At 46.8% G+C, this 14,579-nt stretch overlaps 1 protein-coding gene across 1 annotated transcript; it reads left to right on the forward strand.

The window, feature by feature from the left end:
- The first annotated feature begins 3,918 nt into the window (after positions 1–3,918).
- Positions 3,919–8,878, forward strand: DUSP6 (dual specificity phosphatase 6). Its single transcript, XM_017865569.1, has 3 exons — positions 3,919–5,301; positions 5,916–6,353; positions 7,390–8,878. The coding sequence occupies exons 1-3, from the start codon at positions 4,902–4,904 to the stop codon at positions 7,695–7,697; spliced, it is 1,146 nt and encodes a 381-aa protein (XP_017721058.1). The 5' UTR covers positions 3,919–4,901; the 3' UTR covers positions 7,698–8,878.
- The last annotated feature ends 5,701 nt before the right edge of the window (positions 8,879–14,579 follow it).

A 14,579-nucleotide genomic window follows, 5' to 3' on the forward strand; every position in this document is an offset into this window, starting at 1 on the left:
AACTAACAATTTTAAGGAACTTTCCAGAGGGAAACACCAGGAGGAATTCAAGCGCAAGCACAGGTGCTCAGTGCACACATACATACACACACACACACACACACACACACACACAGAAAGAGAGAGAGAGAGAAATGGGAATCTATGAAAGTGCTTCTCTGCACTCATGAGAATGGATCACAGATGATCTGCTATCTCCAGTCTTTAAACACAGCCCTCTTCATATGAATGATATCCTCTGAAGGGCACCGAGGCCTCCAGAATTAAGGAAGCCTGTAATTCTTCCAACTACTAGAGCCCTTATCTCCTAAGAGAGCTTGTCCTTAGTGCCTCACAGGAATGGCAAGATCACCACCAACAGCATGCCTTATGCAGGAATGAAGTGGCGATTTTAAAAAAATTTTTTATTATACTTTAAGTTCTAGGGTACATGTGCACAATGTGCAGGTTTGTACATATGTATACATGTGCCATGTTGGTGTGCTGCACCCATTAACTCGTCATTTACATTAGGTATATCTTCTAATGCTATCCCTCCCCTCCCCCAAGTGGTGATTTTTAAAAATCATCTTCTGAATACGGACTTTGTGCCCTACACTTCTCGTGTGTCATCTCAGTTGTCTCTACCTCACAGTCCTTTGAGGGAGGAATATATATTCCCAATGTTACACACTTCCGAATTCCTTTTCTTGACTTTTCTCTATAGCGCTTTCACTTTCTAATATATAATTATTTGTTTTATTGGACTGTCCTCATTAGAATGTAAACTTCAGTGAGGCAGGCTATTCTTGTCTGTTTATTCTCTGCTGCTTTCCTGGAATCTAGAATAAATGCCTCAATGAATGAATGAAGTGAGGCCCAGACGACCAGTGAGTGACAGAGGTTTGAACCCAGGCTTATGTGCTATGCTGATGCACTAGATAAGCAATGGCACTTGTGAAGATTAGGATCTATGGCATATTCTAAGGGAGAGAGAAGACGCAACATTTAGTGAATGGTTGACTGATGAAGAGTTGCGTGCAAAGAAAACCACTGGTGTGTAAAAGGAGAAGGGAAAGTAGCCTAACTTTTGATCTTTGACCTCTGTAAGGAGGATGCAACAAAAAACGTGAGGCTGGAGAAAGCCTGGAAGTCAAAATTCAAAATGCTTCCCTTGAGATTCTTCATATGTGGGCAGGGAATACCACGTGGAGATGAGTATAGTGTCCACAACACTATATATAATCCGTGCATGTGGGCATCCTTAAGAGTCTGTAAAGGGTTTGACCTCACGTCTTGATACTCTCTGTTGCTACTGTGTGACCTTGGGCAAATTCCTTAATCTTTGTAAATGGGGATAATTTACGTTTTTTCTGAAGACTGTCCGAAATTATGCACGCAAACACAGAAACAAGACGGTACCCATCGTGTAGTAAGTGCCTAATAGGCATTGTTATATCAGTTTGCTGTGACTGGACAACACAGTGTTTCAAAGGTAACCAGTAGGGAGAAGTCAGAAATGTAGCTGGGTCCATTCTGATAACCGTGCTAAAGGATTTTGATCCTGGTCTACGATAACACCTCCTTTACTTGACAGCTGAATTGGAACGGATGAAATCGGTTAGGGTAGTACCTCAGAGGGCTTTCCCGCAGATGAGCGAGTGCAGGCGGGCTGTCAAGCAAGCCTCAAGGGGCATATGTGGGATGCCCAAACCGTGCCCCCAAACCGAGGCCTTTTCACAGATCCTCAATTCAGAAGCATAACAAATTAATTCCAACAGCTAATAGCACCCCACCACCACTTTAAGACATTTCACCGTAACCATTTTATTGTTACAGGGACCCTATGAAGCAGGTAGTTTTATCTTCATTATAAAGAAGACTGCAACTTAGAACGACTAAATGATTTAACTAAGGGCGCATACCTAAGAAGAAGCGGGGACATAATGCAAACGAGGGCCGTCCCACTCCAGAAGCCCTTTTCCCAGCATTTCTAGGACTGAGCGGTCAGAACGCCACTTTAGCCAATGCGCCAGGAAAGATCGGCATTCCCTTGGCAATAGACTTCAGAAGCATGGGTTAAAACTAGTTTCGATGTATGCTCTCGAATCTGTAGGCATACTCAGGTAGCTACGTATTAAAACAGGCAAAGTGGAAACCCAACTTCCCTCCCTTTCTCTTCTGTTGGAGGTGCTGTGCTGAACCTCCAACAGGTTTGTTCTTCTCAGTTCCTCTGCAGGGCATCCTGCCTCTTCCCTCCCTGTTCCCAGGTCCCAATGACTGAAACGTCTCGGGGTGGGAACTTCTGTGACAGATCGGGGAGGATAGGGGGAGTCAACTCCAGCGCAGGCCTCCCACGGCTGAAACTAAAAGATACCCAGTGAAATATAGGAGTTTTGTTCCAAGGGCTGCCCAAAAATGGTGCGGAGAAGAGCTCGGCAATCCCCACCTTCGTCGAACACGCTCCTCCAGGGGGGGCCTGCCTGCAGCAGAGCTCTAAAATTGGCAACCTGGGCCTCACAGCCGCCTTTTTTTAGCCTACATTTCCCAAACCAGGGAAGAGGCGGGTGACTAAAAATGCAAATTGCAGCGGGGGTGTCAGCAGGCATGCCCGTGGGTGCGGGGCGTCGGGAGACCCCGCGACCTTACGCGCCCTCGCGGTGTTCACGGTGGGCGCAAAGCCCAGCGAGGGACGCTCCCCAAAGCCGCACCCCGGGCGGCTGCCCGCGCTTCCGCCTCTCAGGCAGCGGCGGGACAAAGCGCGGCCTCTTTTCCACCGGGGTTTAGGGAGGGGAGGCCGGATTAGGGCCCGCGCCTTCCGGCCGCGGCCCTCCCGCGCCGAGCCGGCCGCACACAGGTGGTTTTCCGCTCGGGAGGGGCCGGCCTCGGCACTTTTATATAACAATAGAGCTCTGCGCGCCGGGAACGCGCCTCCCCGCCGCCGCGGCCCCCACCCGGCCACGCCTCCATCCGGCTTCCAGTCTGTCCGCCCCGCGGCGCCTGGGCCGAGCGCCGCTCACTGGCCTGGCCGGCACCTCCCCAGAGTTACCTGCTGGCACTGCAGGGCGGTAGAGATGTTCCCCTCGACTCCTTGGGAGCCAGGAGCCAGGGGGGGTCCAGGCAGGCACTCGTCCTTGCTCCCCCCCACCCGCCCCGTATCTCTATGGAACCGGGAGTCCCGCGCTCAGCCCAGTATCCGTCCACTGCGTCGCGCACAACCCGGTGCCCGCCAAGCGGGGAGACGGGGACAGCGGGGCGGTGGCAGGGAGCGCAGCGCGCAGGCGCGACTGGTGTTCCCCGGAGTGCCCGGCGCTGGACAAAGGGAGGCGGCGGCAGGAGAGGGCTGGGGAGGCCCCCTCTGACATGCCTCCCTGCCAACTGTAACCAATCGTCAAGCCCCCCTGCTGAGCCCCAGCAGCCTGCAGGCCTTCCCCGCACCTCGCCCATGGCGGGGACTGCCGGCCCGGCCCAGCGCGTCCCAGCACACCTCGCCCAGGCAGCCCCGCCAGACCGGCTGTTTCGTCAGAAGCCAAGCTCCTTGCCCAGAAATCATTAACGAGCGCGACCCCCCAGCAGGCGACGGTGGTGATGGGGTGGGGGGAGAGATTTAGATCCCCGGAACAATGGCTTGTAACTCCCCACGCCGCTGGAGCGGAATACAGTAAAAGCACTGGACTGACCTAAGAGTTTGTTTCTGCACTCTACATTGTTTTAAAGAAAATAAAATGTTACTTTAAGAAAAAAGGTTTCTTTCTAATTTTCTGGACAACCAGACGTTTGTTTGTTTGCTTTAAAATGTTTCAACAAAATCCTGGTTTGTTTCGAAATATGTTGGATTAGCATTTAACACCTCATCGATCACTAAAGCCCAGTCAGTTCACCAGCCCCAACACAGCCTCGGCTAAAAGAACATCAGAGCAAACAGAGCTGGGCCTTTAAAACTGGCAAACAAATGCCACACACCGCCTAAAGAAGGGGGGTTGGGGGAGGGGAGGGTTAAGGCGAACTTGGGTCCAAATGAGTTTGAAGGGAATACGAAGAACAAAAAGTCAGCACAAGTTTTCCTAAAGCTAGCTCGCGAACGCTAGCGTCGCGAACAAGGGCTTTTGTCCATGCTAATTGCGCCATTGGTGCGCAAAAGTTCCGACGCGAAGTGTGAACTCTCAACAGAAGGAAACATGAGACAACTGAAGTGCCCTGGTTTATGTGCCCTGCTCCTCCTCCGCTGCCGCCTCCCCTTCTTTCTCCTTCCTCCCGCCGAGCCCGCTGTTGCAGCTTGTTTGCACTGGGGCTTATCCGGAGCGGAAATTCCTTTCCGTTTTTGTGAATGACAAACTCATTAACAATTCATCAACACAACCTGTTCCAGCCGGCCCGTCCCCACGGCAACAGCCCCTTCCGCAGCACGCTCATTGGCTGGCCCGGAGAATGTATCCATTGAGACGCTCGCTGTTTGTATCCATTGAGGAGCTGCCTTGCGCAGGGGGTGTGCGAGACTGAATCCAAGGGATAGTGAGCAAATCGAGTCTTAAATAATCCGGGGAGAAAGACGCCCGGGTAGATTTGAGGTGCAGACTTGGCGGGAGGGATTAGGAGCCGCTAGACTTTTTTTTCCTCCCCTCTCAGTAGAACTGAGTCCGAATTAATTGGATTTCATTCACTGGGGAGGAACAGAAACTGTCTGGGCAGCTTCATTGAGAGATTCATTGACACTAACAGCCAGCGGCTGCAGCTGGGTGCAGAAAGAACCTCTGGCTTTACTTCTGTCTCGTCTTCCCCAACCGCTAGCCTCGGCTTGGGTAAGGCGAGGCGGAATTAAACCCCGCTCCGAGAGCGGCAGCTTCGCGCGCGGTGCGCTCGGCCTATGCCTGCCCCGAGGGGCATCTGGTAGGCACCCCGCCCTCTCCCGCAGCTAGACCCCCATGATAGATACGCTCAGACCCGTGCCCTTCGCGTCGGAAATGGCGATCAGCAAGACGGTGGCGTGGCTCAACGAGCAGCTGGAGCTGGGCAACGAGCGGCTGCTGCTGATGGACTGCCGGCCGCAGGAGCTGTACGAGTCGTCGCACATCGAGTCGGCCATCAACGTGGCCATCCCGGGCATCATGCTGCGGCGCCTGCAGAAGGGCAACCTGCCGGTGCGCGCGCTCTTCACGCGCGGCGAGGACCGGGACCGCTTCACCCGGCGCTGCGGCACCGACACAGTGGTGCTCTACGACGAGAGCAGCAGTGACTGGAACGAGAATACGGGCGGCGAGTCAGTGCTCGGGCTGCTGCTCAAGAAGCTCAAGGACGAGGGTTGCCGGGCGTTCTACCTGGAAGGTACGCGCCCGGGGAACTCCGCGCGCGGGGCAGGGCGAGGGGCGCAGGGCTGCGGGCGGGGCGCGTGGACTGAAAATGCCTCTGCTGCGCTCAGCTGGCGCTTCGGAGCCGCGCTGCTAGCCTAGGGGCCGGCAGCCGGCAAGGTAGCGGCCGCCAACCGCGCGTTCCGCACCAGAAAACCGGGCAGGCTCAGAATCCACCCGCTTCCGGCTGCGAGTACCGGCGGTTTCTTTATAACGGGTTCTGTGCCTTCTTACCCAGAACATTCTCCTCCATCACCCTATTTTCTATGGTTCGATTTTGAATTAAGATTTGGAGGACCGGAGAGATTGTTGGGGATGCAAATTGGCACATCCTAGCTTTCAAAATATTCCAAAAAGTTGCCATTTTGTGTATTTCCGGATTCAAACGAATAAGGGTTCTCTGGCGAGGTGGGCCCGATCGTTCCATTCCCGAGGGTGCACATTTAAAGTGTATTTCTATTATTTATGGTTCTGTATGTAGGGGGTTCGTAGGGTGCTTGTGGTGTTTCTTGCGCCGGGCTGCGGTTCTTACAAGCTGTGAAAACTACTACGGCTTCTCGGGTTACACGATTGCTTTTCTCGTTCTGGCAGGTGGCTTCAGTAAGTTCCAAGCCGAGTTCGCCCTGCATTGCGAGACCAATCTAGACGGCTCGTGTAGCAGCAGCTCGCCGCCGTTGCCAGTGCTGGGGCTCGGGGGCCTGCGGATCAGCTCTGACTCTTCTTCGGACATTGAGTCTGACCTTGACCGAGACCCCAATAGTGCAACAGACTCGGATGGCAGTCCGCTGTCCAACAGCCAGCCTTCCTTCCCAGTGGAGATCTTGCCCTTCCTTTACTTGGGCTGTGCCAAAGACTCCACCAACTTGGACGTGTTGGAGGAATTCGGCATCAAGTACATCCTGAACGTCACCCCCAATTTGCCGAATCTCTTTGAGAACGCAGGAGAGTTTAAATACAAGCAAATCCCCATCTCGGATCACTGGAGCCAAAACCTGTCCCAGTTTTTCCCTGAGGCCATTTCTTTCATAGGTGAGACTAATTAATGGTCGTCGTTCTGACATTTAAATGCAAAATTCCCTGCCATTCATAAGAGTTTAAGCTGCTAATCGTTCTTGCTGCTTGCTAATTTGTCGGACTGCAGGTCTCTAATTTTCCTAAAGCGTCCTTAATTCTGGTTTATCTTCTTGCTAAGGGAAGAAAACCTGCCTTTTGACATGGCTGCAGATTACAGGTGTATTTGAAACGCTGTTTCTTTGAATCTTTGAATTCAGTCATTTGACAGTCGTTCATAATCGGACAACAGATTTTTCCCACAGTCTTTGGACTCAGCTGAAGGGTCAGATAGAAGTATTCACTATAGACAGAAATTCCAGCATTGCTTTATAATTTAAAAAAACCTAGGAGTTATTTTAGGATGTCAAGACGTCAAGTTAGTTGTTGGAAAGCAGTATGAATGCTAAATGTTATCCAGTTGAATGATACTGTGATACTGGTAACAGTGAGACAGTGCGTAACCTGAGCCCAGCAGGAAGAACTGTGGGCTGGAAGCCTGGGAGAAGTGAATCTCCAGGCATTGTAATGCATTTCCTATTACAAAGGAACTCATTTTCAGGCCATGTCGACATCCTGTTCCTCCTAATGGGCCGTCCCCTGTGACTTCCCTCTCTCTTTTAAAATGCCTGAATACCTCCATTGTTAGCTGCACAACATTTGGAGAATAATTTAATAGACCCTTGCAGTCTGGTTGTCTGTATAAAAGGCATTCACGAACATATTGCAGGGTTTCTGGTATTCACATGCTGAGGCAAAGAATGCACCCATTAAGGAGTTTTTTGTTGGCAGAAACTTAATACAAAAGCTCTCTTTTCAGAAAATATCTGAAATATGTAATTGTGTCCAGTGTACATGTTTTATTTCAATGATACATTTTCTGCTGCTTGTAGGGCTCAACTGCCACACACAACTATTATTACTATTACATTTTTAGGTTCAGTTTTTAGACTGATCATTCACAAAGGGTGGTTTTCAGTCTACTGAGATCTTGCTTTTCTTTTTGTGTTCACAGATGAAGCCCGGGGCAAGAACTGTGGTGTCTTGGTACATTGCTTGGCTGGCATTAGCCGCTCAGTCACTGTGACTGTGGCTTACCTTATGCAGAAGCTCAATCTGTCGATGAACGATGCCTATGACATTGTCAAGATGAAAAAATCCAACATATCCCCTAACTTCAACTTCATGGGTCAGCTGCTGGACTTCGAGAGGACACTGGGACTCAGCAGCCCCTGTGACAACCGGGTTCCAGCACAGCAGCTGTATTTTACCACCCCCTCCAACCAGAATGTCTACCAGGTGGACTCCCTGCAATCTACGTGAAAGACCCCACACCCCTCCTTGCTGGAATGTGTCTGGTCCTTCAGCAGTTTCTCTTGGCAGCATCAGCTGGGCTGCTTTCTTTGTGTGTGGCCCCAGGTGTCAAAATGACACCAGCTGTCTGTACTAGACAAGGTTACCAAGTGCGGAATCGGTTAATACTAACAGAGAGATTTGCTCCATTCTCTTTGGAATAACAGGACATGCTGTATAGATACAGGCAGTAGGTTTGCTCTGTATCCATGTGTACAGCCTACCCATGCAGGGACTGGGATTCGAGGACTTCCAGGCGCATAGGGTAGGACCAAATGGTAGGGTAGGAGCATGTGTTCTTTAGGGCCTTGTAAGGCTGTTTCCTTTTGCATCTGGAACTGACTATATAATTGTCTTCAATGAAGACTAATTCAATTTTGCATATAGAGGAGCCAAAGAGAGATTTCAGCTCTGTATTTGTGGTATCAGTTTGGAAAAAAATCTGATACTCCATTTGATTATTGTAAATATTTGATCTTAAATGACTTGACAGTGTTTGTTTGAATTGTGTTTGTTTTTTCCTTTGATGGGCTTAAAAGAAATTATCCAAAGGGAGAAAGAGCAGTATGCCACCTCTTAAAACAAAACAAAACAAAAAAAAATTGTGCTCTTTTCTAATCCAAAGGGTATATTTGCAGCATGCTTGACTTTACCAATTCTGATGACATCTTTATGGACACTATTATCACTAAGACCTTGTTATGGCGAAGTCTTTAGTCTTTTTCATGTATCTTCCTCATGATTTTTTTCTCTTTATGTAGTTTGACTATGCCTTACCTTTGTAAATATTTTGGCTTGTGTTGTCTCAAAGGGGATAATCTTGGAAAGACACCAAATCATGGGCTCACTTAAAAAAAAAAAAAAAAAACTTCAGCTGTGCTAAACAGTATATTACCTCTGTATAAAATTCTTCAGGGAGTGTCACCTCAAATGCAATACTTTGGGTTGGTTTCTTTCCTTTAAAAAATTTGTGTAAAACTGGAAGTGTGTGTGTGAGCATGGGTACCCATTTGATAGGAGAAATGCATTTGATTGTGAAGAAGGGAGAGTTAAATTGCTCCATTATGTTCGTGGTGTAAAGTTTTGAGCTGGAATTTATTATAAGAATGTAAAACCTTAAATTATTAATAAATAACTATTTTGGCTATTGAGTGTGTATTTTTTAAAAAATCTCAGTTACACCTATGTGTGAAGTGACACATTTTAGAGCTTTTTCATTCAGGGATTGATTTTGACTTGTAGGCATAGCAGGGCAAAGTTCTTTTTAAGCTTTTCCTAGAATGTTTTTCAGCAGCAGTTTATGAAATTCATCATTTGTCACAAAGATGACATCCTAGAATGGACTGACTGTATCATGTATATGAACAATACCTTTTATGAGTATAGTTCAGGCTTAAAATTGTAAAGCCCCTGAAGAAAAATGAATCTGTAGAGCATAGCTTGCTGAGGAATAAAATTTGGATACTAACCACAGAGAGGTGTAGCAGAATCTTAACAAGATGACAGCCACATGTTAACCTCCTCTCTATCCTTCACTGTCAGGATCCTCTGCTCCATAATGCTCAGATAATGCCAAGGAGGAAGTAGGGATAATTCCTCTTCCAGTCTGTTGTTACTGGCAATTCTACCTGCAGATATCCTAGTGTGAGAATGATGAATCCAGAATGATGTCTCCATCCCCTAGCATGCGCATGGCAAGGCATATCTAAGCTTCCTCACTGTGTCAGGATATGGCTTTAGAATTTTACATTGGCACTTAGGAGGCAACTTAGTCATCCCTATTCTAATGTGCTTTTTTGTTTAACTGGTTTGGGATGTGGATCAGAAACCCCTATTGAAAACTTGTGGGGATTGTCTTGAATAGTTTCTTTCCAAGCTAAAGGCTTTATATCTTGTCATTTTTCTTGGGACCTACCCTCTCACCTCAGGTGTAAAAATACACAAACCAAAATAAAAGGCAGGTGTATGGAATCAAGAGAACTAGAACATACCTACATTTGGGGCTCTTTTTGCATGAGCTCAGTCCCTTCATGTGAAGTGGGGAGAAGGATGAGCTTTTCACCTACATGGCACGTGTTGACTGCTTGGTTGTCTACACTTCAGGAGGCAAGCGGCCTTCGTTCAATGGCAATCATATAAAACTGTCCACGGTGATTTTTAAGCAACTAAGTATAAAAAGCAAACAGAAATAGTGCAAAAAATATATATACCAAGTCAGTCTGTCCTATTTGGGTGTCCCAAGTCAGCAAGAGCACAGAAAGGAGAAGTGGATTGCAGTTCAACTTGGCTTGTGTTAATCCAGTTCTGAACGGTTTCCGCTCCTGGCATTCCCTAAACTGCCTGTTCAAAGTAGGGATTTGCAAGCAGCGTTAGCAATTTCCTGTCCAGCTGCAGCTCAAGTAGCTGGGTGCTTTTTCCCCGGTTTCTTTTCTCTTTTTTTTTTTTTTTTTTTTTTTTTTTTTTTTTTTTTTTTTTTTTTTTTTTTTTTTTAAACTATGGGCTGTGGATAATTTTAGTGCATTTCCTCTTTGTGGATTATTATCTCTTTCCTTCTAGAACCTGTATACATTGAGTTCCTACTGCTTGGCTCAAGCCGACAGCTGGCCTCCCCAGCACTTCCTCTCGTTTCACTGTGGGTTTGTTGTTTGTCAGTCCACTTCTGAAATTAATAATGTTTTCTGGCTAAGTGCCACAAGCCATTACCACAAAGGGGAAGTAACACATATGAATAGCAGGAAGCCATGCAGGGTCACAGTGTGAGCTGAACCTGTGGAGGGAGCATAATTGAGCCTGGCCCATTCAGCAAGTGTCTGACGGCAATTTGGGGAGAGGGAGCTCGCTGCATCTAAGCAGCTCAAGCTGTGAAAAAAACAAAAAAAGTTTCCAATAAATTGGGAGCAAATGGTCTTTGTCACCAGTCTGAATAAAGGAGAGAGAGTATGAAGAGCTTAGAGCCTCCATAAAGTTGCAATGTTTGAGGTTTCTCCCCCTTCTCCTGACATATTGTTTCAGAAAGCTGGTGAACAGAGGGGTGCCTGTTTCCCTCTATTCTCACCAAAGGACTCATGTTAAATGGGTGGTTTTTACGGTTCACATAGGCCAGAAGATTCAAAGAGCTATTCTCTTTCCTTCTTTTTCTTCTGTGGAAGGTGGAAGGTTGTAACTGACAGCATGGGCCCCCACCTCGCTCTGTGCCTCCCTTTCTTCCAGCTGTATCAGGGCTCCTCTGGTTCCTTTGTGCTTGCAGTAGCCGCGTGAAGGCGATCATTTTGCATCTTGGAGTTGGGCTGGCTTCCTGAATGGAGCCCGCACGGTTACTAGGGCAACCTTTGCCAGCAGCTGCAGTTCCACCGCCTCCTTCCTCACCTGCTGTCCCCATTAGTAGCTTCCTCAGGTCTCTGAGAAAGCGCTACCTTTCCTGGCCTTTTGCAGGGGCGTTGGGGTGGGGTATGGCTTTTGGGAAGGGGAGGTTATCTGCAGGTTTCCTGGGAGCTGCAGGAGACTTAGAGAAAGCAGTGGTTAATCGTATGAACTGGTCTTAGGGTTAAAATAGGAGTGAAAAGGGTTATCTGGGGATAAAATACCAACACAGTCTTCAAAGGAATGAAAACTGAGACTTGCACCGACCTGACAATTAGGAGACCTGAACTGTAGCTCCTGCTTTCTTGCTAATGAATCAGGTAGCCCTGGGCAGGGCACCCAGTCTTACTGCATTTCTTTTTTCTTGTCTATAAAAATGAGGGAGTTTTTGCCTCCCATTCTAGGATTTTCTCATAATTCCAGCTTCTGTTCATGGATTGGTGGTGACACTTATTACATGATAAAATGAGGTGCAGAGCAGGTGAAACAAGTAACTAACATTCATCATGAATACCAGATACTATACTTTGTATCTCATTTAATCTTCAAAACAGTTCTGTGAGATAAGTCCTATTATCATCTTTATTTTGCAAAGAGGAAACTGTAGCAGAGAAAGGCCAATAAAGCCTAAAGCCACCTATGGGACACCTGACACATAACGTTAGAGAAGGTTTGCATATCCAGTGCTTGTTACTGCGGAACTGAACCTTGAGCCTTTGGCTCTTCCTGTTGGAAATTGCTTGTCATCAGTATTTGCTCCCCTTTATTAAAGTCTCATGATGTCGGCTAGGAAATGCTGTCCCCATTATCCAGCTGAGGAAGTGGAGGAAACAGAGGTTAAATGACTAGCCAAATTCCATGTGAATTCCACAGCCACGTGGGAGGGCCCCCGCTGGTGTGCTGTCAGAGAGGTGTCCACCAGGGGTAAACTTCCATCCTCCTTCTCCGCAGAGAACTTGCTCTTCCTTGGTCCTATTGGCACTTAAATTATAAAACGACTTTTCCTAAGAATCTCTAAAATGGCTACCAGCTAGCATAGGACCTGACCCTGACCCTTGCCCATACTCCCTTTCAGGATGACAGAAGTAAACTGGACCCAAAGAAGTTCCCTTCCTCACTCTGATCCCACCTAGAGGCAAACTGGGAGAGGGAAGTGGGTCAGGGGAAAGGGGAAGGGTGTGAAGAAGCAAGGAGGAGAGGCAGAAGGCATATATATGGTGCAGGTCTACAGAAGAAGAGAGGCAAACTGACCAGCAAATTAGCAAATAATGGAGATGGGGGTTTTTAGGACACAGCCAGGGCAGATCATGTGGTAGCTGGCTGTAAGAAAATATCCTTGAAATGTCCTCTTAAAGAAATCAGTCTTCAGACTTTCAGCTGCTTCAAAAGGATTACTTTGGGTGTAAATTTATATGCAGTTCCTCACACAGCCATAATCATTTTCGGAAAGATCCTGCAAGACTTTCAAATACCCTTGTTCTTCCCGTGTTCTCATTGCTCACTTAGCAATTGGCCCTGAATCAGTCCAGTTATGGTGAAAGAATTTTCAAACTTCTTTAAAGTCCAAAATCGATTTCCTGAGAATATTGAAGGGCACAGAACAAAGTTCAAACAACTCACAAATATTTATCCAGGCCTTGGTGTGCATTGCACTGGTTCGATGAAACAAGTTAAAAATAAAAGGCAACGAAAGACCTCACAGGAGCCCGCAGAGGCTGAAGGCAATGACCTGTTTCTAGATGGAACCGCTAAAGTGCCCAAATCAAAGAGGAGCTCTGAAGAAACTATCGGGCAAGCTCTTGTATTTCCCTATCTGCTTCCCCTAACATTTTAGACTCCACATTTTATTTTTTTACATAGGAAAGGATTAAGAGCCCACATGTATGCAATTTGACCCACTCAGTTTCTTTGTCATGGAAAACGCCACTAGAGAAAGTGTGCATATCTGTTATCTATCACTGATGTAATGAAAACATGTTAAACCACCATACCTTCAAACACGAACTCTCAGACACTCAAAGGAAAAGTGAGGAAATATCATTCACTTTTTGATAGTGACATCCGAGAAAGCACGAAGCAAGTCTGGAAAAGGTTGCTAATTCTAAAGAATTCTGTTTCCTATTTTGGGGGAAAACCTAAGTATTTATCACATTAAGTATTTTCACTGGGTCCAGTTTAATTCCTATTGCAAATATGAACAGAAGGGGGAAAGAAAGAGCGGAAGGAGCAGCAGGGGTTCTTAGGGTGTACCTAGCTCTCTGAAAAATTGCAGCAGGAATGTCCTTTTATCTTATGTTCCATTTATTTATTGCTACATTACAAAGCACCCCAAAACTTAGTGGCTTCAAACAACAGTCATTTATTTTGTTCCTAAGTCTGCATTTGGTCAGGGCTTAGCAGGGGAGGCTGGCCTCTCATCAGTGTAGTTTTGTCAGGGACAGTTCAACTACTGGCCAGAGGATTCATTTCTAAGATAGTTCATTCACTTTGCTGGCGAGTTGGTTTTGGCTTTGGCTGCCCATTGGGACTTCTGCCAGGGACTAGGGCTGGGGACTTTGGTTCTCCATGTGGCCTAAATTTCCACATAGTATGGTGGCTGGGTTCCATGGGTGAAATACTCAGAGAGAGAGAGAGAGCCTGGTGGAAACTATATTGATTTTTATGACCTGTTCAGAGGTCACTTCTGCTGCATGCAAAGTTTTAGGTGACAGGACGTAAAAATCCACCTTTTAATGGAGGAGAGGAAAATTCTGAAAAGAACAAGAGATGGAAAATATTGTTGCAGTCATTCTTGGAAAGTACAATGTACCACCTCTTGGTTGCATGAAAGTTGTTTCAATGTGGGACTATGAGAGTAATAGTGAGTACCCACTGAGATAGATATAAAAGTGCTTAGCCATATTAGTTTCTTGGTCCAATCTTGAAAACATCAACGTTTTCATCAACTGCTGTAATTGTTCTTTTAATCCTATTTTTGTCATCTGGTTCTAATGTTAACAATAGAGTAATGCCATCAAAATTACTCTATTGTTAACATTAGAGGCTGGGTGCGGTGGCTCATGCCCGTAATCCCAGCACTTTGGGAGGCTGACGGGGGCGGATCACGAGGTCAAGAGATCAAGACCATTCTGGCCCACATGGTGAAAACCCGTTTCTACTAAAAATACAAAAATTAGCCAGGTGTGGTGCCGGGCACCTGTAGTCCCAGATACTCGGCAGGCTGAGGCAGGAGAATCACTTGAACCTGGGAGGCAGAGGTTGCAGTGAGCTGAGATCTCACCACTGCACTCCAGCCTGGTGACAGAGCGAGACTCCATCTCAAACAAACAAACAAACAAACAAAATTTTTAGATTGACCCATAAAATAAAACAGTTTTTATAAAAGAATATTAATTTTTTTATTTTGTCAGAGAAAACATTATATTTGAGATTGAGTCACCCGAGTTTTTGAGTGTAGCTGTGGTACATTATTTTCATGCAAAATATAGTGTT

Source organism: Rhinopithecus bieti, unplaced genomic scaffold, assembly GCF_001698545.2.
Source record: "Rhinopithecus bieti isolate Rb0 unplaced genomic scaffold, ASM169854v2 scaffold_82361, whole genome shotgun sequence".
Lineage (NCBI taxonomy): Eukaryota > Metazoa > Chordata > Mammalia > Primates > Cercopithecidae > Rhinopithecus > Rhinopithecus bieti.